The sequence below is a fragment of the Oncorhynchus mykiss genome, chromosome 23 (genome assembly GCF_057628025.1).
Source record: "Oncorhynchus mykiss isolate SJ-2025 chromosome 23, ASM5762802v1, whole genome shotgun sequence".
Lineage (NCBI taxonomy): Eukaryota > Metazoa > Chordata > Actinopteri > Salmoniformes > Salmonidae > Oncorhynchus > Oncorhynchus mykiss.
Genome location: NC_143044.1, coordinates 6,227,501 through 6,253,622, shown reverse-complemented (window position 1 = coordinate 6,253,622; position 26,122 = coordinate 6,227,501). Strand labels below are relative to the sequence as shown.

General features: G+C 43.2%; 2 protein-coding genes across 3 annotated transcripts; one reads left to right on the top strand and one right to left on the bottom strand.

The window, feature by feature from the left end:
• tmem254 (transmembrane protein 254) lies at positions 1 to 4,944 on the top strand. Its single transcript, XM_021580270.3, has 4 exons — positions 1 to 134; positions 1,342 to 1,445; positions 2,090 to 2,149; positions 4,091 to 4,944. Exons 1-4 carry the CDS (start codon positions 48 to 50, stop codon positions 4,212 to 4,214), a joined length of 375 nt encoding a protein of 124 aa, XP_021435945.3. The 5' UTR covers positions 1 to 47; the 3' UTR covers positions 4,215 to 4,944.
• An 8,669-nt stretch (positions 4,945 to 13,613) lies between these two features.
• On the bottom strand, positions 13,614 to 24,722 carry LOC110502325 (uncharacterized). 2 transcript variants are annotated; one of them, XM_021580267.3, is made up of 11 exons: positions 23,796 to 24,722; positions 20,307 to 20,667; positions 19,912 to 20,028; positions 19,540 to 19,781; positions 19,251 to 19,416; positions 18,978 to 19,080; positions 18,744 to 18,819; positions 17,370 to 17,495; positions 16,998 to 17,165; positions 14,785 to 14,842; positions 13,614 to 14,212 (listed from the first exon to the last, which is right to left on the bottom strand). In XM_021580267.3, exons 1-11 carry the CDS (start codon positions 24,482 to 24,484, stop codon positions 14,114 to 14,116), a joined length of 2,205 nt encoding a protein of 734 aa, XP_021435942.2. In that variant the 5' UTR covers positions 24,485 to 24,722; the 3' UTR covers positions 13,614 to 14,113. The 2 variants fall into 2 exon arrangements, with proteins under 2 accessions (XP_021435942.2, XP_090072792.1); XM_090216666.1 differs by lacking the exon at positions 14,785 to 14,842 and having other exon boundaries at positions 23,796 to 24,652.
• Between the last annotated feature and the right edge of the window lie 1,400 nt (positions 24,723 to 26,122).

The following is a 26,122-nucleotide window of genomic DNA, read 5'->3' as shown; positions in this document are numbered from 1 at the left end:
TTTTGTTGCACGTGTTAATTTGAGAGCGGGACAAGTTAAACGCAACCATGGCCAAAAGCGATGGGTGTCATTATTTTAGAAGAACCAGTGTTTTTTGGATAACTACAGTGGCGCTTTCGATGGGATACTTCACAGTAAGTCAAAACCACAAAACGTGGATGGTTTTGAAGCAATATCACCGCAATTATAAAGCAAATGGTTGAGTTCACTGTGCCACAGCCACAGTGCCGTAAACATAGCCAAAGCGTCACCACGAATAGACTCCGGGTGGATCTCCATTTTACTCGGCCAACTTTCTGTCTTTTATTCAGACATTTGTTTTTGTGGTTTTTGTTATTCAATTCCCGTGAAGTCCATGACGAAGTAGTACAGTATTTAGCTTACGAAGTTAGCCTGGATGTTGCGCTTGCAATGAAAGTGTATCCAGGTCATCAACCCTGCGAGTTAAATATAAATGATTCCTGCTGTAAGGTCCCGGCTAATACAATTAATTTGAAAATGTGTTATTAATTGAAAAAAAATATATTGTATAGTTTCCGTTGTAATTACCAACTTTTAAGCTATCTATTATTGCAGTTTACTTAGGGGGGAGTGGAAGGGGAGTGGAAGAATGTACCTGCGCTGCGGAATGGAAAGAATTCCATGATATTGTAACGTTAGATAGCCTTTGACATTTCTCTAAGCAGGCCTATTTATCAGCCATAGATAACACTATAGATAACGCATTATGTTTGGAATGTGGGGAAAGGGTGAGTTTAACCTAACATAGCAGGCGTGAAAAGATAATTTGGGTGCAATATGTCTCTTAGTAGTCTAGTTCTATTCTGGCTAAATAATATCCCCTCATTGACACATCATTTCCCCACTACATCTGTGGTATGCGTTGCCTTCCTCAGTCATGTAAATCAGAGGTCATACTAATGTCAGGATGTGTGCGCCAACACTGGAACCCCAGTGACAACTGCTTGCTAGGACTGTCAGCGAAGCTAAATGAGTTTGGCTATATCCGAACAATGATGAGCCAAAAGTGGAGAGTTAGTGCACAATGGCCTCTGCACAAGCTGGAAGCCCTCTGGAATGTATAGGCCTGAATAGTCTTTTTGTTAAGCATGTTGCAACCTGTCAGAGGTGGACATAATATTACAAAACTCAATGTTACAGTGACCATGTGATTATATTCGAAAATTACTTGGATGGGGGACATGTGTACCTAATTACTGTTGTCAAAAGTTGTGGAAGCAATTAATGTGTATGGGGCACTGTTTATAACATGCTATTTAGTGAAAACTATGCGTTTTCCATGAACTGACTGTCTGACCGCATCTCTGTTCTGTGTTTCAGTGGACAGTGTTCTGGCCACAGCAGGTCCCCTATGACAACCTGGGCCCGCTTGGCACCCTGTCCAGATACCTGGTGGACAATTACCATTCTCTCATGTACAAAGGGTAAGTTAGTGTTTCTCCATGGTAATGTTTACAATATTCTGTAGACCTTATAGTCAGAATGAGGATAGTCAATGTGAAATTGAAAGAAATGCTGAATGAAACTGCAGTTACAATGTATAGCACATGCAGCTTCTACAGTTGTTAGGCCTAACTCTGTAATAACCAATAATTTTAGGTTTAGCAATCAAATGAACAAGGAATTAATTACTGCACTGGGTAGGTTTGCCAGCACACCATATCACTGTAAATGAGATTTCGAGTGATGTGCCAAGTACCCACAGAATACAGAGGCTTGGTCAGTCTGCATAATCCACTGTGTCCCACTCTTTTTCACCATTTTCACACTCTTTTCACAACATTTTCAAACAGAGTAACACTTCCACTCTTCAATCACATGCATGACTGCTTATGAAATATCAAAGAAACACTCTCACATTTTATATCCGAACAAGACCAATGTGTTTTCTGTTTTTGAATCTCTAATCAATTGCTGTGGTATGGGACCATTACACTGTAGCTAGAGGAAATCATAAAATCATTGGTCACTTGCCTGAAAAAAAAGTAAGACTGTTTTTAAAGAAAGCTGTTAGACATTGACTAGAAACATCCTCATTCTGAATGTTGGGTGTTGCTCTGTGTATCAGATGGTGGGCAACCTGGGTCATCCACGTGGCAGAAGCCCTTGTTGCCATGAAGGTCTGCAGGTAAGATGGATGTTCATATATCCATGTCTCCTCCAGGGGGTGCTATTGTTCTGCTTTCTATCAGGCTCCCTCTAGTGACATGCTATCACACCTACTTTAAAACCCAAAACCTTAAAACCCCTGTAGGTCTAAGCCTCTAGATCGCAATATCTACTAAGCTAACCTGTATCATTGTTTTAAGATGGTCATTAAATGTAGAATTTAGTCATTTTAATTTAGAATTGTAGGACCCTTGTCGTTATAAGGTTATAAAGTTCAGGGAAGCTAGAAACCATTATACACAGGCAGTTAGAAAAGCCAAGGCTAGCTTTTCAAGCAGAAATGTGCTTCTTGCAACACTAACTCAAAAAAGTTCTGGGACACTGTAAAGTCCATGGAGAATAAGAACACCTCCTCCCAGCTGCCCACTGCACTGAAGATAGGAAACACTGTCACCACTGATAAATCCACCATAATTGAAAATTTCAATAAGCATTTTTCTACTGCTGGCCATGCTTTCCACCTGGCTACTCCTACCCCTGTCAACAGCACTGCACCCCCAACAGCAACTCGCCCAAGCCTTCCCCATTTCTCCTTCTCCCAAATCCATTCAGCTGATGTTCTGAAAGAGCTGCAAAATCTGGACCCCTACAAATCAGCCGGGCTAGACAATCTGGACCCTTTCTTTCTAAAATTATCTGCCGAAATTGTTGCCACCCCTATTACTAGCCTGTTCAACCTAGCCTGTTCTTCCATTGCAAAACTACCATTCCAGTGTTTTACTTGCTATATTGTATTTACCTTGCCAGCATGGCCTTTTTTGCCTTTACCTCCCTCCTCATTTGCTCACATTGTATATAGACTTGTTTATACTGTATTATTGACTGTATGTTTGTTTTACTCCATGTGTAACTCTGTGTCGTTGTATCTGTCGAACTGCTTTGCTTTATCTTGGCCAGGTCGCAATTGTAAATGAGAACTTGTTCTCAACTTGCCTACCTGGTTAAATAAAGGTAAAATAAAATAAAATAAATAAATAAAACAAATATTTGATAATACATTGAATTTGGCCTTTACTGCTATAGCCCAACACATTGATAAATGGCAAAACCAAAAGTTCAAAAATAAATATTTGTATTTTATTTTGACCCATGTTTGGTCACGTTATTTTTAGCAATTTTTACAGCCCGGTACTGGGTTAACCTTCAGACGACTCCCTTGAAGTTTGTGTGCGTCATAGAGCAGAACATCTGGCACATTTGTGTTTGGGAGAGTCTCCCCTTTCGATATTGGGGACATATTCGTTTGTATCCGGTTTTGTGAAAAGACCTCTTCGAAATGAGGATGTCCGCAACAGAGTTCAGACGACTGCCGTGAAGCTTGTGGATGTCGTAGAGCCAAAACAACCGGATGGCATATTAGTTACTTAGCTCACACGGTTCGGGTTTTACAGACGATTTTGTGACAATTTTCTCATCCGGAGCCTCTCGTGTGTAGAAAAAGGCCACTTTCACAAGCCCCATGTTATGGAATAAGCCTTATATCGGCGTGAAGAGGGGATTGAGCTACAGTCGTTACAAGAAATGGTGTCTCTAGCATAAACACACGGGGAGCTAATCGACTCTTAAGATGTTTAAGCCTATGTGTTGACTCATGTTGCCCAAAGTTCAAAGATAATTGAAGAAGTGGGAGTCATAGAGCTACTGTTGACTGTACCGAATACAATAGTTTTATTGTGATTCTTCTAGTGCACCATTCCACAACATGTTTTGTTTTGGCCAGAAGGGGGCATCGTATAACTGCATGTCTAGTTACATTTAAGATCTTACTATGCACAGCCTTCTGTCTCCTCTCTTTATATTTGCCAATTTGGACTCTACTCAATACCTTAAGGGCCATTGTGTTGTAGTCCCTGACACTGAACCTGAGACTAAACTGCTGCCTGTCTGCGTCTCTTCACAGTGACAAAGGGGTGGACGGCACAATGACACGTTGCCTCTGGTTTATCCAGACGGTGCTGTTTGGCTTTGCCTCTCTCGGCCTGCTTCTCAAATACAAACCTGACCACAGGACCAAACAACACTGATGCCACAAGGAAGACCCTGCTGCAGAACAGAGTCTATAGTCTTTATAGACTACACCACCACTTCCTCTACAAATAATGAGTGGCCATGGCATGATGTGAACTTTTATCTGCAATCTGTTTGGGAACAAGATAGTCATTTGTGATTCCAGATTGTACAGTGCCCAGAGAGGACCATGAATAAAATAACTTACAACATTGTGATTGTTAAGGACCTTTAGACCTTCTGATTGAACAGTAGAAACATTCAAGCCATCAAAACTCTCCATCTTACAATACATAGCTATTGTGAAGCTTCCCACCACACACCCAACATTCCTTAGAAAAAAAATGCACTTTTTTTTTTATCCAGAGCATATTTTAGGACAGAATGCAATGCACTGTCTACACAGAGATTATCACAAGGTTCAAAATGACAAAATATTTTCTGTTTTATATCATGATGGAAAAGTACCAAGTTTTCCTACAAAATGTTTTCTAATCATGCTACAGCATTTTCAAATGTTAAGTTCAGATCACCCATTATAATCACTGTTTCTTGTTTTAATGAAAAAGGACTACAGATGTTTCTTAACTTTCATTAGATTAGATTAGATTAATCCATTTGCCTTTAAGCATGAGCATGCTGGGAATTAATTCACAAATTAATACAGATAAGGGATAAGATGAGAGACGAAGAGTGAAGTTCTCTCATTTATAACGTGTGACAAATAAAGAGTGATTGATGAACAAACTTGGCTGTTTAAATCTACTTTATTTTTGTCCACCTCTGTCTATCATACTGTCTACACCTTGTGTGCATGGACAGCCATGACGAGGACATAACATCATGGTGTACTGTCCCACAGAATCTCTTGTACAAGGCCCGGTTTCCCAAAAATATCTTAAGGCTAAGTTCATCTTAGAACCATACAGTGGTGACCAGTCATTCAGGGAAGGTGGGGCTGTAAGCCCACATTTGTAGCAAAAAAAAGCCTGTTTTGCGTGTTATTTATTATTAATACGTGTCGCACATCAGTTTACAAACAATGTAAAGAAAAAATATATATCATTGAGTTAATAACAGTGCATACAAACATGGTCTCTTTTTTTGTTTTCTTGAGTAAGGCAGCTCCAAAATGCAGGTGTTTCAGTCTAGCTCAGTGGTTTCTGTGGTGGTGGGGCAAGCCAGCAGAAAATACGGAGCGTTGTGCAGTGATTGGCTCAGTGTTCTATCACTCATGGGGACACTAAGTCACTGCCAAGTCTAAGGGTAGAGCTCGAAAACTCAAGCCCCTTGGGTGCTGCTATAGAGTTACATTAGAAGTGCACATCCAAGAAGGCTCAAGATCATTGGCCACAGATAAAATGACGTCAAATCACGTTATATCTATAGTAGCTTGATTGGACTGATTGTGTCAACCTCATACTTTCAAAATCTTAGCTAGCAGTCATCTTCATGAATCAAGTCGACCATCAAGTCCTCTGGTAAATCCTTTTTAATCCTTGTTATATGAAGAGAAATAATGACGAAAAATTACAGATAAAACATCAGTGCTCATCCGCCATTTGACATAAACAAGTTGGAAATCTCAAATTCAACAATGAGTGGTTTGTAAGGACTCGGTGCCTAACTGCAAGCATTGCAAAGCCATCGTTAGCCTGCTATTCAGTGGAGTGACTTTGTGGTCCCAAATCTAAGATTAAGGGTCTCTTTTCCTAGTTTACAATTATAAACATTCAACATTGACCATGCTGTCAATGAAGCATGATTTGTGCCGCATTCAATACCACTGTTAACTTGGAACAGCAAAATCTGAATAGTGAGTTCAAGACAACTGGGAACTCGGGAAAAACGAGATCCGACTGGGAAAATATGTTTTGGACTTTCATCCAACTCGGAATTGTAAATCAGGAACTCGGGCCTCTTTCTAGAGCTACGACCTGAAGATCACTAACGTCATCATGATTCAACCTTGTTTTCTGAGTTCCCAGTTGTCTTGAAAGCACCATAAATCCAGAGAATGCCAAACTTAGATGACAAAGTTTGATGACAAAATTTGCACACTAAGGACTGCTTCGCCACTTTCCTGTTCAAGTGAGCACAGCACAACAAGCTGAGTCCAAAAATGTCTTGTATGCTGCTGCGTAAATTATGGAATATGTCAGGGAGATGTGTATACTGTAGCTAAGAAAGTAATACTAAGTGTATGTAGTGTAGTAAACTGTTAGTAGCCCATGTGTCTCACCCTAATAATTTGGTCTATTTTCACCTTTTAATTTCGCCTACTGTTCTGACTTGGTGGTGCACATAGCCTATAACCTGTTTTAGAGAAATGTAATCATTGAATATTGTAAGAGCTTTGATTGTCTGCTAATATGCCCCCTTTATTTATCCTATGGTTCTGACTTGGTGTACAGTCATGGCCAAAATTTTTTGAGTATGACATTTCACAAAGTCTGCTGCCTCAGTTTGTATGATGGCAATTTGCAAATACTCCAGAATGTTATGAAGAGTGATCAGATGAATTGCAATTAATTGCAAAGTCCCTCTTTGCCATGCAAATGAACTGAATCCCCCAAAAAACATTTCCACTACATTTCAGCCCTGCCACAAAAGGACCGGCTGACATCATGTCAGTGATTCTCTCGTTAACACAGGTGTGAGTGTTGACGAGGACAAGGCTGGAGATCACTCTGTCATGCTGATTGAGTTCGAATAACAGACTGGAAGCTTCAAAAGGAGGGTAGTGCTTGGAATCATTGTTCTTCCTCTGTCAATCATGGTTACCTGCAAGGAAACACGTGCCGTCATCATTGCTTTGCACAAAAAGGGCTTCAAAGGCAAGGATATTGCTGCCAGTAAGATTGCACCTAAATCAACCATTTATCGAATCATCAAGAACTTCAAGGAGAGCGGTTCAATTGTTGTGAAGAAGGCTTCAGGGCGCCCAAGAAAGTCCAGCAAGCGCCAGGACCGTCTCCTAAAGTTGATTCAGCTGCGGGATCGGGGCACCACCAGTACAGAGCTTGCTCAGGAATGGCAGCAGGCAGGTGTGAGTGCATCTGCACGCACAGTGAGGCGAAGACTTTTGGAGGATGGCCTGGTGTCAAGAAGGGCAGCAAAGAAGCCACTTCTCTCCAGGGAAACATCAGGGACAGACTGATATTCTGCAAAAGGTACAGGGATTGGACTGCTGAGGACGGGGGTAAAGAATCCCCTTTCCGATTGTTTGGGGCATCCAGAAAAAAGCTTGTCCGGAGAAGACAAGGTGAGCGCTACCATCAGTCCTGTGTCATGCCAACAGTAAAGCATCCTGAGACCATTCATGTGTGGGGTTGCTTCTCAGCCAAGGGAGTGGGCTCACTCATAATTTTGCCTAAGAACACAGCCATGAATAAAGAATGGTACCAACACATCCTCCGAGAGCAACTTCTCCCAACCATCCAGGAGCAGTTTTGTGACGAACAATTCCTTTTCAAGCATGATGGAGCACCTTGCCATAAGGCAAAATTGATAACTAAGTGGCTCGGGGAACAAAACATCGATATTTTGGGTCCATGGCCAGGAAACTCCCCAGACCTAAATCCCATTGAGAACTTGTGGTGGGTGGACAAACAAAAACCCACACATTCTGACAATCTCCAAGCATTGATTATGCAAGAATGGGCTGCCATCAGTCAGGATGTGGCCCAGAAGTTAATTGACAGCATGCCAAAAAGAAGGGTCGACATTGCAAATATTGACTCTTCGCATCAACTTCATGTAATTGTCAATAAAAGCCTTTGACACTTATGAAATGCTTGTAATTATACTTCAGTATTCCATAGTAACATCTGACAGAAATATCTAAAGCCACTGAAGCAGCAAACTTTGTGGAAATTAATATTTGTGTCATTCTCAAAACTTTTGGCCACGACTGTACAAGGAGAACACCGTAAGAAAGGCCCATTTTCTGAATTCTGTCGCTGTACATTTCAAAAGTCCTGAACAAGTAGTTATATTGACTACGTCCACCATAGCTACCGCATTAATGTCTTAATTGAAATTACGGATTGCCTCTTATCCGCTTGTCGTCCCCTTATGCCATAGTTTGTACATCTCAATTATCAGTAGAAACCACATTTGTTTAAGCAAGTCAGCCACATCAGCTATGTTTTTTTAAAAGGCCGTAAATGAGGCTGAATGAACTGTTGCAGTGGTAAGCTGATGGGACTCTGCTGATGGGACTCTGCTGTTGGGACAGCTTTATGTGGGCCCATACAGTTTGTGGGCAATGTTTGTCACCATTATAGTGCAATTAATGTATTGTTTAGTGTTGTGTGGTGGCTTTACTGGCATGCATACCACCATTTTTTATTTTATTGCCCCAACAAGATTTACAGTGAGGGAAAAAAGTACTTGATCCCCTGCTGATTTTGTACGTTTGCCCACTGACAAAGAAATGATCAGTCTATAATTTTAATGGTAGGTTTATTTGAACAGTGAGAGACAGAATAACAACAAAACAATCCAGAAAAACGCATGTCAAAAATGTTATAAATTTATTTGCATTTTAATGATGGAAATATGTATTTGACCCCTCTGCAAAACATGACTTAGTACTTGGTGGCAAAACCCTTGTTGGCAATCACAGAGGTCAGACATTTCTTGTAGTTGGCCACCAGGTTTGTACACATCTCAGGAGGGATTTTGTCCCACTCCTCTTTGCAGATCTTCTCCAAGTCATTAAGGTTTCGAGGCTGACGTTTGGCAACTCGAACCTTCAGCTCCCTCCACAGATTTTCTATGGGATTAAGGTCTGGAGACTGGCTAGGCCACTCCAGGACCTTAATGTGCTACTTCTTGAGCCACTCCAACCTCAGGCTGAGGGAGATTGATAGTTATTTTGTGTTTCTTCCATTTGATAATAATCACACCAACTGTTGTCACCTTTTCACCAAGCTGCTTGGCGATGGTCTTGTAGCCCATTCCAGCCTTGTGTAGGTCTACAATCTTGTCCCTGACATCCTTGGAAAGCTCTTTGGTCTTGGCCATGGTGGAGAGTTTGGAATCTGATTGATTGATTGCTTCTGTGGACAGGTGTCTTTTATAGAGGTAACAAGCAGAGATTATGAGCACTCTCTTTAAGAGTGTGCTCCTAATCTCAGCTCCTTACCTGTATAAAAGACACTTGGGAGCCAGAAGTCTTTCTGATTGAGAGGGAGTCAAATACTTATTTCCCTCATTAAAATGCAAATCAATTTATAAAATTTTTGACATGCGTTTTTCTGGATTGTTTTGTTGTTATTCTGTCTCTCACTGTTCAAATAAACCTACCATTAAAATGATAGACTGATCATTTCTTTGTCAGTGGGCACTATTATGTTGATTGATTAATTCCAGTTAATACTTTTTGATTTTAAACGTATAGGCAGCCTAGCCAGTCCAATTTTGAACATAAACCAAATTTGATCACATTCACATTTTCTTCTCACACACAAATGGACTGTACATTTTTTATTTCATTTAACCTTTATTTAACTAGGCAAGTCAGTTAAAGAACACATTCTTATTCACAATGACGGCCTACCCCGGCCAAACCCTAACCCGGACAACGCAGGACCAATTGTGCGCCGGCGTATGGGACTCCCAATCACTGCCGGTTGTGATGCAGACTGGAATAAATAAAGTTACCCTGACCAAATGGACAGCGCACATAATAGGCTGTATGCAGCTGCTCTTATTAGTAGCCTACAGTTGATCAGACTGAAAATTGGTCTCGTTTTCATCCCATTCAGCATGTCAGATCTTTAATGTTAGGCTGCTATAACATTTATGTAATGAGTTTTTGCTTATGTCTGTCCAGAGTGGTTATGTGTTATCATCTTTGCTAAATAAATACATGAGGAAAGTGGAAAACCTACTTGAGCGCGCGAAAAATATGCGTTGCCTCTTTAATCTAACTTTTAATGGATGACGCGATGGAAGCTATTGAATTGATTTCGACATTCTAGAAAAAGACAGTAGACAGTTCCATATGTTCAGCAAGTAAAGCATCGTAACGTGACATTACCGCTGCAAGCTCCTTGTACTTTCACTTGTTAGTGGAACTTTCTCTCTCGTCATGTCCTCTAAAACCAATTATTGCATGCGCGAAAATAGTGGTATTGATAAGCCGCTTGAGAACGTTCCTGTTTCTTGTTAATTAAATTCTCATTGTGTTGCGCAGTTTGAATACGCAGACCTTCGTCATGATCGATGGGGCCTTTTTTTTTACAGAAGCTTGAACCTGATGTGGGCATTTAAATGCTGTCTGCTTTTGTTTTGGCGTTTAGCAGAACGATCAATGTTCTTTAGGTCACTGTACCCCTCTTTGGCCAAAGGCTGACTTTCCAAAAAGCAAGCAAGGCCAGCAATACTTTGATGAGAGGCTCCCTGTTAACCAGCTACTGTTATACTTTTGACACCAATTGGTATTGAACGCCCTCACCTTTTCATCCTTCTCCGTGAAACTGATCTCAGGCAGAGGTCGACCCTCTGTTTTAATTCACTTCTTTTCCGTGTACCCCCAGAGAATGAAAGGGGTTCTTCAACAAAAAGTCATCAAAACTTCAGGTAGCGCTGGCGGCAAAAACTGCACACTGGAGCTGGGAGCTAGCTAGCTAGCTGCTGCTACTTAATTAAGTTAGCATGGCAAATTCAAATAAATTGCACTAACTGGACACAAAAGTTCTAAAACCAAGAAAACAATGTATAATCAAACTCCTCCGTGTCAGGTAATTTTAAGGAACTAACTTGAATTGTATAATATCCCAAAATTGCTCAACTATCACTTTTCAATCTCTATCCAATCATGTCACCAACTCACCAAGCTTCTCAACACATAGAACCCTGTCCCGCCTTATTCCGCAGCACAATCCCAATACAACACACTAGGTTCATTCGCTGATCCTAATCCAGTTCATACTGCAAAAGCTTTGATTGGTTGGAGGTCGTCCTCCGGAAGTGGTCATAATTACCATGTAGGTCTATGGAAGGGGGTGAGGCCTACGAGCCTCCTAGGTTTTGTATTGAAGTCTATGTACCCAGGGGAGGACAGAAGCTAGCTGTCCTCCAGCTACACCGTGGCGCTACCCCAGCGAGTGCTGTTGGTTACTATAGACCTTCATTGCAAAACAGTGTGCTTTAATCAGTTATTTGGTGACATATGAATATATTTAGTATAGTTCTATCTAAAAGGGATACATTTTGTTATGTTTCACTATTTTTATTTTTAGGAAATTTCACTGAGGAGGATGGTCCTCCCCTTCCTCCTCTGAGGAGCCTCCACTGTTTGGAGGATATATTGGGTGCGTTCGTAAATTCACTCTGGCTACCTACTCCGATTTCAGAGCACTCTCGTCTGATTGTGCCAGAGTGACACAGGTATTGTTAAGCCCGAGACAAAGTCGAGATCCGGCAAACCGTGCAAATATATCCTCCAAACACAAGCTTCAAGGACATTATCACTTTTGTATGGGTTACCAGCATATTCAAATACTGATTGACATGTTTTCAATAAAAACGTTATTTTGGTGCATTTATTCATACTATTTCATCCTTCCACAAGATATAGTCCCGACACAAATCTACCTAAGCCAGCTGGTCGTTTGTTCTATCTGTTTGGTTGCTAGAGACCCAGTCGTTTGTTCTAAATGTTTCATTGCCATACTGGCTAGCAATGTCAAAAAGTCCAGCCAGATTAAATAGCTGCATTTGCATTTGTTTAAGCTGTTTTCTCGTGACATTTATTTGGATACATCCATAACAATGAGCTAATGAGGTGCGATTTTGCCTGGCAAAGAAAATGTTCTCACTTGCCAGGACACTGTTGTTCAGAGGAGCTAGCCAACAACACAGCTAACACAATCACTTCAAACTGATAGACATTTCAAATTGACATTTCTTTCTTCTTTATATCCATCAAAATTATGCCATCTGGGCCTCCCGGGTGGCGCAGTGGTTAAGGGCGCTGTACTGCAGCGCCAGCTGTGCCATCAGAGTTCCTGGGTTTGCGCCCAGGCTCTGTCGTAACCGGCCGCGACCGGGAGGTCCGTGAGGTGACGCACAATTGGCCTAGCGTCGCCCGGGTTAGGGAGGGCTTGGTCGGTAGGGGTGTCCTTGTCTCATCGCGCACCAGCGACTCCTGTGGCGGGCTGGGCGCAGTGTGCGCTAACCAAGGTGGCCAGGTGCACGGTGTTTCCTCCGGCGCATTGGTGCGGCTGGCTTCCGGGTTGGATGCGTGCTGTGTTAAGAAACAGTGCGGCTTGATTGGGTTGTGTATCGGAGGACGCATGACTTTCAACCTTCGTCTCTCCCGAGCCCGTACGGGAGTTGTAGCGATGAGACAAGATAGTAGCTACTACAACAATTGGATACCACGAAATTGGGGAGAAAAAGGGGTAAAATAAAAAAATGTTTAAAAAATTATGCCATCTGATTTATGATTTCGACTGGCTGAGAAAGCGCTGCCTGCCTCTCCGTCTCTCCCCTCACAGTTTCTGTGGCTGTGTCGCAGGATTTATTGCCATTACAGGAGAGTAATTCATTATCTGTCAGTAGCTATCTATTTGATTACTTTGATTAACACAGAGCTTACATCTCCTCCTGCTAATATCTCCCCAGGCACTGTCATTATGTTTATTGAATCATTGTTGCTCCAGTCGAGTCTCTTTCAAAAGCTCCAGCTTGCCTTGGGTCTGGTTCCCGAGACTAGCACCAGCTATTAAAGCTATCACTGTCTTAATTTTGATACAACTGGTCATCTTACAGATGATAAACTGGAGAAGCTTGAGGGGACAGTTCATAGGCACCTAATCTTGTGGGACATTTGTAATATCTCAGTATCAATAGCTGACTCGGTTCGTAGATGACGACGTGTTTCTCTGTCTTAGCTGCCGTGGATTGGTAAGAAGTATAGGACATTGGGAGGTCTAGATTGCTTCATTGATATATAGTGGTCAGTTTCTTAGTACTGACCAGGCCAAAGTAGCACAGTGGGGTCAGAATGTCCTCTGCTAACGAACTTAGGGAATTAGCCCATCTAAATCATCCCGTCTCTCCTCTGGCACTGTCTCCACTCATTAATCAATGAGATGTCATCTTCTGAACCATGAGGTAACTTTTATTTCAAGGCATCGCACACTCCTTCTCCCTCTCTCTCTCTTTCTCTTTCTTTCTCATCCTTTCTCGCTCAGCAAGGAGTGGGGGTTAAAGGATCAGGTCTGACTCTATACAATAGCCCACTTTATTTAGCTCCCGCGATCAAATGAATTGATGGGTAGATAGCAGATGCTCTAACACAACTATGAATAACATGCATTGTGCAGTTGATCCCATTGGCTGACCTTACCTGATCCTGTCTCATCTGAACTGGACATACAAACTACGAAGACAAATCGTTGAATACGTCATCATCATCAACTTTTATTTCCAGAACATAATGCTTTTAATTGTCACTACCACTGTTATGTTAGGATCAGCTGGGCTTAATCATTGTCCGAGAAACTGGCCCAAAAGTACCCCCTGAGCTCCCTAATAACAGAAGTATGGGGTGAAAGTATTGTTTTCTCATCAGAGCAGCATATGCAGTAAATCCCATATATTCCCGTATTTAAGTTTATCTCCCTGTATAATCTCTACTAAACAAAAGGCTTTTTTTATACTCACTGATACTCAAAAGCAATTGCAATTCGGTAGTTTTGCAGCAAAAAAAGTTCAATGCATGTGTTATGTGTGCATATACATTCACAATGTTTCTGTTTCATTGTCTGTTTAATTGTGTGTGTGTGTGTGTGTGTGTGTCTGCAAGTGACGTGCATGTGTGCATGCGCGTGCATGCTTTGTCCGTGTGTGTGCGTGTTCAGAGAGAGAGCCGTGACGAGGCCGTGACGTGTGTTGATCACCGGTCCAGCCAGCGTAGTGTGGGATAGCGCTCAGACAGTGTCCTGCGGAGCTGAGTGCTCTGTGTCTTATCTCTGGTCTCCACCACACACTCCACCTGTGAGCACACAACACAGATTTAATCCTAATCATCTCTCACTGCCACACACACACACACACAGTCTGTGAAATGTAAATGAATGATCTCTAAGATTATTACACATTGACCCACACGTTTAGAACATACCACTGTTACGTGGTTGTAGCATGGTGCAACAAGCTCCCAACACACTCAATGCATCTGAAGTCCCTGTCGATTCCAGCCTGTCTCCTTTCTATCACTAGACTTAACCCGGTACATGGTAGTAACATAATATTGTACCTTCCCATAATATACCTGTACATAACTTGTTTTACAGCTGCCAACTTTACAGTCAGTTAAAGTCACACATCTGGAACTTCTAAATCATGCTTGCCATTAGTAGGCAACATCTCAATCAGAGTCATAAACCACTTCCAAATCAATCACATATTGACACTGTCTAGCAGCACTGGTCCAAGAATCCACCACACATCTCACACTACCCTGCACTACCAACACAGCGGCAACCCGAGCCAGGGTTTCCACGGCAACGACAGTGTGAAAAGCAGCGGAGTGGATTTTGGGGGAAGAGGGTAAGGCTGTTGTACCAGGGCCTTGAAGAGATCGCCTCTGTCATTGTGTCTACGGTGGCAAACATCCAACAACCTGATGGAGAGGGAGAGAGAGAGAGTGAGGTAGAGAGAGAAAGAAGATGAAAAGAAGCATTACTGAGAGGTGACAGATGTACAGTGCCTTGCAAAAGAATTCATCCCCCTTGGCATTGTTCCTATTTTGTTGCATTACAACCTGTAATTTAAATAGATTTGGATGTGGATTTCATGAAATGGACATACACAAAATAGTCCAAATTGGTGAAGTGAAAATGAAAAAAATAACTTGTTTAAAAAAATTCTAAAAAATAAAAAACAGAAAAGTGGTGTGTGCCTATGTATTCACCCCCTTTGCTATGAAGCCCCTAAATAAGATCTGGTGCAACCAATTACCTTCAGAAGTCACATAATTAGTTAAATAAAGTCCACCTATGTGCAATCTAAGTGTCACATGATCTGTCACATGATCTCAGTATATTTACACCTGTTCTGAAAGGCCCCAGAGTCTGCAACACCACTAAGCAAGGGGCACCATGAAGACCAAGGAGCTCTCCAAACAGGTCAGGGACAAAGTTGTGGAGAAGCACAGATCAGGGTTGGGTTATAAAATAAATATCCAAAACTTTGAACATCCCACGGAGCACCATTAAATCCATTATTAAAAAATGGAAAGAATATGGCACCACAACAAACCTGCCAAGAGAGGGCCACCCGCCAAAATTCATGGACCAGGCAAGGAAGCCATTAATCAGAGAGGCAACAAAGAGACCAAAGATAACCTTGAAGGAGCTGCAAAGCTCCACAGTGGAGATTGGAGTATCTGTCCATAGAACCACTTTAAGCAGTACACTCCAAAGAGCTGGGCTTTATGGAAGAGTGGCCAGAAAGCCATTGCATAAAGAAAAAAATTGGTGTTGAACAAAAGGCATGTGGGAAGGTAACACATGGAAGAAGGTACTCTGGTCAGATGAGTCTAAAATTTAGCTTTTTGGCCATCAAGGAAAACACTATGTCTGGCGCAAACCCAACACCTCTTCATCACCCTGAGAACACCATCCCAGCAGAATCATGCTGTGGGGATGTTTTTCATCGGCAGGGACTGGGAAACTGGTCAGAATTGAAGGAATGATGGATGGCGCTAAATACAATGAAAGTCTTGAGGGAAACCTGTTTCAGCCTTCCAGAGTTTTGAGACTGGGATGGAGGTTCACCTTCCAGCAGGACAATGACCCTAAGCATACTGCTAAACCAACACTCAAGTGGTTTAAGGGGAAACATCTAAATGTCTTGGAATAGCCTAGTCAAAGGCCAGACCTCAATCCAATTGAGAATCTGTGGTATGACTTAAAGATTGCTGTACACCAGCGGAACCCATCCAACTTGATGGAGCTTGAGCAGTTTTCCCTTGAAGAATGGGCAAAAATCCCAGTGGCTAGATGTGCCAAGCTTATAGAGACATACTGCAGGAGACTTGCAGCTGTAATTGCTGCAAAAGGTGACTCTACAAAGTATTGACTTTGGGGGGGTGAATAGTTATGCACGCTCAAGTTTTCTTTTTTTTGGTCTTATTTCTTGTTTGTATCACAAGAAAAAATATTTTGCATCTTCAAAGTGGTAGGCATGTTGTGTAAATCAAATGATACAACCCCCCCCCAAAAGAAATGTTATTTCCAGGTTGTAAGGCAACAAAATAGGAAAAAATCCAGGGGGTGAATACTTTCGCAAGCCACTGTAAACAGACAGAACGAGAGAAAGAAAAAGTGGATGAGGAGAAAGAGAGGAGCAGACTTCATTCACATTGTTCTTGTTATCAGAGGATTTGTCTGTCCAGACTGAACATCCTGCCAGGTAAAGCCTCCTCCTGTCCTGTGGCTTATTCTGATGCGATCGGATGTGGGGAGAACAGGGTCACGGGGCCAGATTTGGCACAGAGGCATTACCGTCACTGAGAGAGTGTGAGTGATCTAACTATACGCACCATAATCTAACTATACACACTTATCTCCATCCATATGCAGCACAGATATCAGAACTTAGGTGATTAATAAGGTCTGGTAGTACTGGGTTATGGTCAGTCTGTCTGACCATATACTCTGACGTGTGTGTGTGTTTCAGAGAAATAGGGAGTAATCAACCGCTTATACACTAGTGTATTTATATTCAGATGTATAGTTCATAACTATCTGTTCTCATGTTAGTGTTTAACTCACTTGATGTCCTCTCGGGCCAGGATGTCCAGTAGCTTGGCCATGTCCCCTGGAAAGTCCGCCAACTGCACCGTAAACTTGTTGACCCGGTCGTCCAGAACCAGGGCTCGGTCAACACACTGTCTGATCAGGTCGAACTCCATGTTAGCACTGCTGACCAACACAGCTACCCTGCAGCGGGCAGACAAGGACATAGATGGAGACTCAATTCATCGGGAATATCAATAGGAAACCTTTTTGACACTATGGGTGAATCCTAATTTCTTTAAGTTGAATGTTCATTTAGTCATGCATTGATGTCAATTGAAGGCTAAGGGTTAGGATTTACTCATATGTTTTGATACAGTAACCCACACTAGCCGTGCGTTAACCCACCTTTTGCCCTTCAGCTCTGGTAGTTGACCAGCCAAGATGGCCGCAAGTCCCATGGCTCCCTCTGTGTCCACCGTGGAGTGTTCAAACTCCTGGAACCTTAGCATGGCTACCAGAGAGTCCTCCTCTCTGTTGAGAAGAGTAAAAGGTCAGGTATACTCAGAGAGAGAGAACAACAATAACACCACAACAACAGCAGTGCTAAATGACAATGATTGAGACACTTTACTGCACTCTGGGCTCTAATTTGCGACCATCTTGATCCCATATGATCCTAAATATTTAGCTGTAGAAGAAAAATATTCACCCAGATAATACATTGAATGGCAAAATGATATTGGTGTCATTAGGAGCAACAAGTTAAGTTGTTACATTTGTATCATATATTGCGTATACTTTCACCTCACCTGTGAGATTGAAGAGGGAATTCAGCAACTTTTAAAAGTGCTTCTTTATTACAAAAAGTTAAACAAACATTGACCCTTAGATTTGATCAAGGTTTTACAGACATAAAAATAAAGGGGACTTTTACATATTTCAAAATGGCCGCCTATTGGTAAGATTATTGCAAATAATCACGTCATATTTTGTGTTGTATTCCCATTGTGGTTGGTCCCTGAACGCATAGGAGAACATTTAGCAATGTACAAAAGCCTCCTTCTTTTCTATCTGCAAAAGGCTAAGGCAGAGACGCATTTTTGCTTTTAGCATTCTGTTTGCTCCTCAGTTCATGCACCTTGGTTGGAGAGGCAGGTAACCCGGCAGTGTTCACTTCTCTTTGCACCTCACCTGTGAGTACCATGGTTGCACCTTTACAATGCATAGAACTGCTAGTCTTTTGCCCAAACTGTTCAAAATGTAAGACCGGAGCTAACATCTTTCCTTTCCATCGCGGATTCGCAATTCACATTTGATCATTTCAGAAACCATGTTGCGGGCCCCTAACTTGTTTGATAACAAGCAAATGTCCAGTCACGTTACCTAGCTGCCTAACAACCTGGTAACTTGTCCAGTAAGAAGGCACTGGAAGGAAGGAAATGGGCTCCTCCAGGAGATATGGATTCATATAGGCCTAGGGCTCTATTCAATCTGTATCGCTGAAGCGAATGCAGTCTCCGCCACTGTGGGAACATCGTCTTTAATTGTCAATCACGCAACAACGCTGAACCTCCGTGATACGCATTTAATAGAGCCCCTGGTGCTCCTTAGTACTGTCTGGTACTTCTAACCTTGGGAGCATCAGTGCTACCAATATAGAGCCATGGCAACAATCACAGCACTGGGGAACAGAGGGGTGTCTATGTCCAGAAATGTAGAATACTATGACGATGGCAAATGTGTGGTGAGATACCCTCCTCTTCCATAGAGATGTAGTACCTGACAGAGATGACTTTATCCACAAATGTCTTAGCCAGCTGGAAGGTGTGGGTCCCCATTGAGTGCTCAAATAGGTCTGGGGATAGAGAGTGGGTTATAGGCGTTGAGTTCAGTGAGTACAGCGCCATGACAATCTATTTAAGAAAAAGGAAGAAAACGTACAGAGAGAAAAACATATCACAGGGGGTAGAGGTATGGGTTCAGATAGCCTACAGGGGTACAAGTGCACAGTACCTCCATAAAGCTTCTTGTTTGGGGTGCTGTATAGTTCTCTAGTCACCGGGCTGCCTGTTTTGAGGGACTGTAGTAGCAACGGGAATCCTTCTGGTTCAACTCCCTGTCAAAGAGAACAATGGTACATAAATCCCAATATTATTTTGCCGATTTAGTGGACATTCAGTGCTATGCTAAGTATGATGGGGATCCACATTTTGGAGAGCATGTTTGCAACTTACTCACTACGACAATAGTACACTAAACAAATATTCAGAGTTAGGAAACACTTACTATGACAGTGATGCGCGAGTTGAGGTGTTTGATGGCGGCTGCTGTGCCAACCAGTAGACTACACTGCCCACCAGCGGGCACAATGACTGCATCTAGTTTGGGCACCTGCTCATAGATCTCCATGCCTACTGTGCCCAGTCCTGCCAAGTACACAGCACTATCATCCCTGAGCGAGAGACAGAGAGAGAAATACAGTATTACCATGTGCCCATGTGTTAGTGTCACATTGCCATCAGTGCATGTTATAAAACAAAGGAAAGCCATGGGAATGGCTCCCAGGGTGACTTACTCTTCCAGGTAAAGGTATCCGTTCTCCTTGGCCAGGTGGCGGGCGTGGTTCAGGGAGTCCCTGGCCGTGCTGCCATAGGAGATTACCATGGCGCCGTAGTCACGGTACATCCTGAGGTGGGGCTGGGCACAGCTGGCTGGCATGATGACAAACACTGGGATCCTCAACTCCACCGCATGGTGGGCCACGGCCATGGAGAAGCTACAGTCTGTAGCCACAATCACCCCCTTCTTCTGCTGCTCCTGTGGAGGGGGATTTGGCTAACTGTTAAAGTAATAGTATTTGTTAAGCTTGTTAGCTACTTGTTAGCTACTTGTTAGCTTGGACTTTTCCCCAGCTGGAATGCATAGAGAGATGCATTGTGGTGCATACCTGGCTGAGGGAGGTGAGCATGTAGAGAACGCCTCTTTCCTTCACTGAGCCTGTGTAGTGGAGGTGTTCCTTCTTCAGGAAGATCTCCATGCCGTACTGTTTGGACAGTCTGGAGTACTGGGAACACAAACAAGCACGATGCGAGTCAGCTTCCGCATATGAAGCAGGGTTCATCATCTACAGTTATTACTCTTTGGGGAAAAAAGGTACTACTTAAAAGAAACGGAGGGTTCTTCGCCTGTCCCTCATCCAAGAATCCTTTAAGAACCCTTTGGTGAAAAGGCTTTAACTGGACACAAAAGGGTTCTCCTACAGACGAGGGACATCCAAAGAACCCTTTATGGTTCTAGCTGGTACATTTTTTTGTGAGAGTGTATAGAAGGCTCTGAACATACCATGCAGGGGGTCTTCTGCATCCTCATCTGGATTTTGAAGGCTGCAGCACTGATGTCATCGAAGCGGAGGTATTCAGGCTTGGGTGGTGTGATTGCTTTGCTCTCGCTGCCTCTCTTCTTGTTAGTCTTGGGCGGGTCCATCAGCTGGATCTCAGGGACCCCCACCACCTTGGTCTCCTTGGTCTTGACTTCCCCATTGAGGCACTCCTCCTCCTCAATACCAAAGTCCTTCAGGCGCTCTGGGTGGATGAGGGTGGGCCGCAGGCCCGCAACCCCGTTACAAACGGGGGCGTCCTTGTTGTAGGTAGTCTTGGAAGAGGTGGAGCAGCCCTGTTTAGTTGACCCAAGACACTGCGCCTCGCTGGGGGAGAAAGGAAGATCAACAGGGCTTGGAATTACTCTGTAATGACGGATACAGCTCTTACACATGTATTTCAGGTCAAAGGTCTCAGCAATGGACTAGAGTGATGAGAGGGAGCAGGAGGAGAGAATTGCTAATAGGCTGGGTGGAGTTTTCAGGAGTAAGATTTGACCATGTGTGTGAACAAGTGGGGAATAGATTAGCCACTGCTTTACAAAGTCTGGGAGTGATGGCAGTAACCTTGTGCTTTGTACAATAGGAGATAATTCACAGAGATCTTCCCATGTCCAGGTACAACTGGCTGTCCCTGATGACAACGGAAATAGCTGTAGGTTTTAACCTATTAACCACACACACACACACACGGCTCTTATGTTGTTGTCTGTTTGGATGGTACAGAGGGGAAGGGAATGGTTGGATTTCATTTAGTCACCCATCATGTTCTCAGAGTTTCACCTCTGCTTGATGTATTTGATCTCTGATTAAACAATGACTCATTTGAATCATTTCAATGCAGTCTTTTAGGGGCATGCAGTAATTAAACGTAACACGCTTTTAATAAAGTTAAATGAGAGAGACGCTTATTATCAGTGATAGTTTGACTAAATCCTGTAACTCAATAACAACTTGGTAGAGCATTTAGTTGGATTGTTCTTAAACCTAGGAGTTAATGTCCAAATATTTCCATAATTGTCAATGGGATTGATAATATAGTTAATTCAACATTTGCAGTATTGTGGTAATTAGGATACATAGTTACAGTTGAAGTCGGAAGTTTACATACACCTTTTTCACAATTCCTGACATTTAATCCAAGTACAAATGTTCTGTCTTAGGTCAGTTAGGATCACCACTTGATTTTAAACATGTGAAATGTCAGAATAATAGTAGAGAGAATTATTTATTTCAGCTTTTATTTCTTTCATCACTTTCACAGTGGGTCAGAAGTTTACATACACTCAATTAGTATTTGGTAGCATTGCCTTTAAATTATTTAACAAACATTAGCCTTCCACAAGTTTCCCACAATAAATTGGGTGAATTTTGGCCCATTCCTCCTGACAGAGCTGGTGTAACTGAGTCAGGTTTGTAGGCCTCCTTGCTCGCACACGTTTTTTCACTTCTGGCCACAAATTTTCTATAGGATTGAGGTCAGGGCTTTGTGATGGCCACTCCCAATATCTTGCCTTTGTTGTCCTTAAGCCATTTTGCCACAACTTTGGAAGTATGCTTGGGGTCATTGTCCATTCAGAAGACCCATTTGCGACCAATCTTAAACTTTCCGACTGATGTCTTGAGATGTTGCATCAATATATCCACATAATTTTCCGTCCTCATGATGCCATCTATTTTGTGAAGTGCACCAGTCCCTCCTGCAGCAAAGCACCCCCACAACATGATGCTGCCACCCCCGTGCTTCATGGTTAGGATGGTGTTCTTCGGCTTGCAAGCCTCCCCTTTTTCCTCCAAACATAACGATGGCCATTATAGCCTAACAGTTCTATTTTTGTTTCATCAGACTAGAAGACATTTCTCTAAAAAGTACAATCTTTGTCCCCATGTGCAGTTGCAAACTGATTCGATTTTTTGCACCAAAGTACGTTCATCTCTAGGAGACAGAACGAGTCTCCTTCCTGAGCGGTATGATGGCTGCGTGGTCCCATGGTGTTTATACTTGCATACTATTGTTTGTACAGATGAACGTGGTACCTTCAGGGGTTTGGAAATTGCTGCCAAAGGATGAACCTGACTTGTGGAGGTCTACAATTATTTTTCTGAGGTCTTGGCTGATTTCTTTTGATTTTCCAATGATGTCAAGCAAAGAGGCACTGCGTTTGAAGGTAGGCCTTGAAATACATCCATAGGTACACCTCCAATTGACTCAAATTATGTCAATTAGCCTGTCAGAAGCTTCTAAAGCCATGACATCATTTTCTGGAATTTTCCAAGCTGTTTAAATGCACAGTCAAATTAGTGTATGTAACCTTCTGACCCACTGGAATTGTGATACAGTGAATTATAAGTGAAATAATCTGTCTGTAAACAATTGTTGGAAAAATTACTTGTGTCATGCACAAAGTAGCTGTCCTAACCGACTTGCCAAAACTATAGTTTGTTAACAAGACATGTGTGGAGTGGTTGAAAAACAAGTTTTAATGACTCCAACCTAAGTGTATGTAAACTTCCGACTTCAACTGTATATTATCAGCAATCAGGTCATTCAGAATTAAGGCTCTATTTATAAAGACATACAGGGATTAGATAAGACCGGGGATTAGATTCACCTACTAACATTGCCTTATAAACATTCATAACAACTACATGTAGTATTCATTAAATTTAATTTAAATAACCTAATGCATTCATATACATGCTATTGTATGATATATTATGTTTTGGGGAGACTCCTTTTCAAAAGTCACTTAGTTTTGCTCACATTATATGCACTACTGAAATGGATAGACTGTATGTCATGATTCAAACCAGCTGTTCAAATATAACTTCACTTTAAGTTTCCATTGTGTATACACCACAGGAGGTTGGTGGCACCTTAATTGGGGAGGACGGGCTCGTGGTAATGGCTGGACCGGAATAGTATCAAATATCTCAAACACATGGTTTCCATGTGTTTGATGCCATTCCATTTAATCCATTCCAGACATTATTATGACCCATCCTCCCCTCAGCAGCCTCCACTGGTATACACATTGGCATAATTTCCAAGAGCTAAGTCATAGCAACGACGTCAAGATACAAACAGCACTAGCACATAAAACCACCAGGTGGAGTTACTCTGTTGACGTTCTATTTCCCTAATATCCAATGTATTTGGCTCTGTTTCCTGTTTCACAACCAGTCGTTCTATTAATATCGTCTACTCAGCCATAAGAGCTGCTTTACCCTTTCACCCCATTCCCCAGTTAACCCTCTGACACTAATGTCCATCTACACCATTTGCCTCTTTAATCCTTCACACTTTCTCTCAGTAATGCCACCTCTCCGTCTCCTTTCTACTGTCTCAGAATGTGGAAGACCCCAAGCTTCTCTCTGTCTTTCGCTCTCTCCTTTATCGCTCTCTCTCTCTCTCTCTCTCTCTTTAGGTCCTTCCCTGTGTCCAGTCTGTTTACCTGGGGAGGAAGAAGAGGATGAAGGATAGAACCAGGCGGAGGAGGAGGCATATCAGAACGTGGAAGGCTGGCAAGAGAAATCTGTTCCCCGGGTCTGGAGAGGGTATCACAGGGGCAGGGACATGGCTAAGGGGGGCCTTGGCTACTACTGTGGACCTGGAGAGAGCAGGGGAGGAAGCTCGAGGTGGTGGAGGTGCTGTTTCTGATGGAGGAGGAGGACAACAGGGATTGGAGATGGCGTTAGATTTGGGGACAGAAAGGGGTTTACTGGTGGCTCTAGAGGACTTGGTAGATATCCTTGCACGAGGAGAAGGAAGATGGTGGAGACTGGAGGTTGTGGCTGGTGTGGTTAGTTGACCTTGGGGAGAGAGAAGAAGTGCAGAACAAGGATGAAGGAGAACAGGAAGAGGTGCAACACGAGGTGCAGAAGGAGCCACAGCAGGAGTCACTGCAGGAGAAGCGGCAGTGGGAGTATTTGGTTCCTTAGGGTGTTGGGGGGGTACGTCTACAGCCAGGGCTCGGGTGGGAAATCCCTCTGTGTCTAATGGGGTACAGTGGATGGGTGATGAATCTGTAGAGTCCCACCTCTGCCAGAAGGGGTCATTCTCATCACTATCGCTGAATCCCACTCTGTTAGGCGATCCATCTCTGATATAGTTGGCGTAGATGAACTGGGCGGCAAAGTTCATCCTGGACCACTTTTTCAGCTATAGTCCCAGGATCCACTCTGGATAAGTCCCGAAAAGTCCTCTCCCTGCTCCTCCTGTGTTGCGCGTCCAGGAGTGTGTGGGACAGTGTGTCGGCTCAGAGCGCTCCCACTGTGTTAACTGCACTGCCCTGGATCGCTTCCTGGGGCTATTTAAGGAGCGATTACCCAGAGGCACATGCCCGCCCGCCTCCCAGCCCTCCAGCCCAGCTTGCCTCCAGCCCTGGCCTGGCCCCTCCTTCCCCTTGTCTCTATTCCGGTCCCAGACCTGGAATAAACCTCCAGGTCTGTGGCGTGTTGGTAATTAGACGCTGTAAGGGGATAGATACAGACTTACAGTTTATCTAGGGAACAATGATCTGGGATCTTAGGCAGTTAGTCGAGATAGAGACACTAGGAGGATCAGAGATGAGAGAGAGCGAGAGAGAGAGAGCGCAATGACTTTCTAAGCAGGGAGATCCTATTCAGTCAGGATAAGAAGGTATGTAGAAGCTTCCTCCACCTCTGATCTCTAAACTAGGATGAAGATGTCCCCTACAACGTTCCCCACAGTCAGCGAAGGATCAACAAAATCTTTGACCTTTGACTCATTTCAGATAGTACAGCTGTCTAAACGCTCACTTGACTAAAACTCTATCTCCTCATTGTGATTAAGATAGCAACATACACTATATAGTAAAGAATGTAATATTTGATGTTTACAATATGTGAATCTAGGAATCAGTGGGGCTGACTGAAGTCTGACTGGAACAGTGAGAGAAGAGATAAACCAGAGGCAAAGGTCATCGTTGACGTCCCATCTGCACAGAAACACACACGCACACGCGCAAGCACGCTCACACACACACATCAGATTGAACCCTAACCCCTTTGTTAGTGACAGGGAGGGATGTGTCTGCCAAAGAGTTAACTGGTATCCAGAGCTGACCTAATCTTTTGGCAGGACAATGGTGTTTTGTAGGGTCTGTAGAATGCTAGGAGATGGGGCATGAACTAAGAAACTGGGCGTGGGTGCAAGCTGTCCCCCTTCCGCCACCAAAGGTCCTTTCTAATGGGCTGTGTAGCACTCGGCCACCCCCTACCCTGGAGCATTGAGGCTTAGATGGCTGGGAGGCTCTGTTCCATTCAGCACAACTCCCTGTCTATCTGATGATGACCCTCTTGGCAGGCCAACCACTGTTGTTCCTGGAAAGGCTACCAGGGGACCTAGCTGTGCTTCCCACACAACTCTCCTTGCAAGAGAGAGAGAGAGATATTATCCCTGCACCCACCCTCCCCTCCCGCTCTCTCTGTCCCCTTGGTTGTCAGGCGTCTCTTGACTGCCTCTTTTCTCTGTTGTTGAGTTTTGGTTTATTAGTGGTATGCGGTAATAACATGTTCCACAACCAGCCATCTTCATGCCTCTCTCTCTCTCTCTCCCTCTCTCTCTCTCTCCCCCTCTCTTTCTCTCTCTCTCTCTCTCTCTCTCTCTCTCTCTCTCCTGCTCCCCCCCCCCCCTCTCTCTCTCTCTCTCTCCTGCTCCCTCTCTCTCTCTCTCTCTCTCTCTCTCTCTCTCTCTCTCTCTCTCTCCTGCTCCCTCTCTCTCTATCTCTCTCTCTCCTGCTCCCCCTCTCTCTCTCTC

Bases quoted from the DNA above. Each gene is read 5' to 3' on its own strand.
- LOC110502325 (XM_090216666.1), bottom strand. From the start codon at position 24,484: ATGAACTTTGCCGCCCAGTTCATCTACGCCAACTATATCAGAGATGGA. The intron at 20,668-23,795 runs GTAAACAGACTG...TTTCTCCCCCAG, and splicing joins ATCCTCTTCTTCCTCCCCAG to CGAGGCGCAGTGTCTTGGGT. The intron at 19,417-19,539 runs GTAAGTCACCCT...TCTCTCGCTCAG, and splicing joins GGATACCTTTACCTGGAAGA to GGATGATAGTGCTGTGTACT.
- tmem254 (XM_021580270.3), top strand. From the start codon at position 48: ATGGCCAAAAGCGATGGGTGTCATTATTTTAGAAGAACCAGTGTTTTT. The intron at 135-1,341 runs GTAAGTCAAAAC...TCTGTGTTTCAG, and splicing joins TTTCGATGGGATACTTCACA to TGGACAGTGTTCTGGCCACA. The intron at 2,150-4,090 runs GTAAGATGGATG...GTCTCTTCACAG, and splicing joins GTTGCCATGAAGGTCTGCAG to TGACAAAGGGGTGGACGGCA.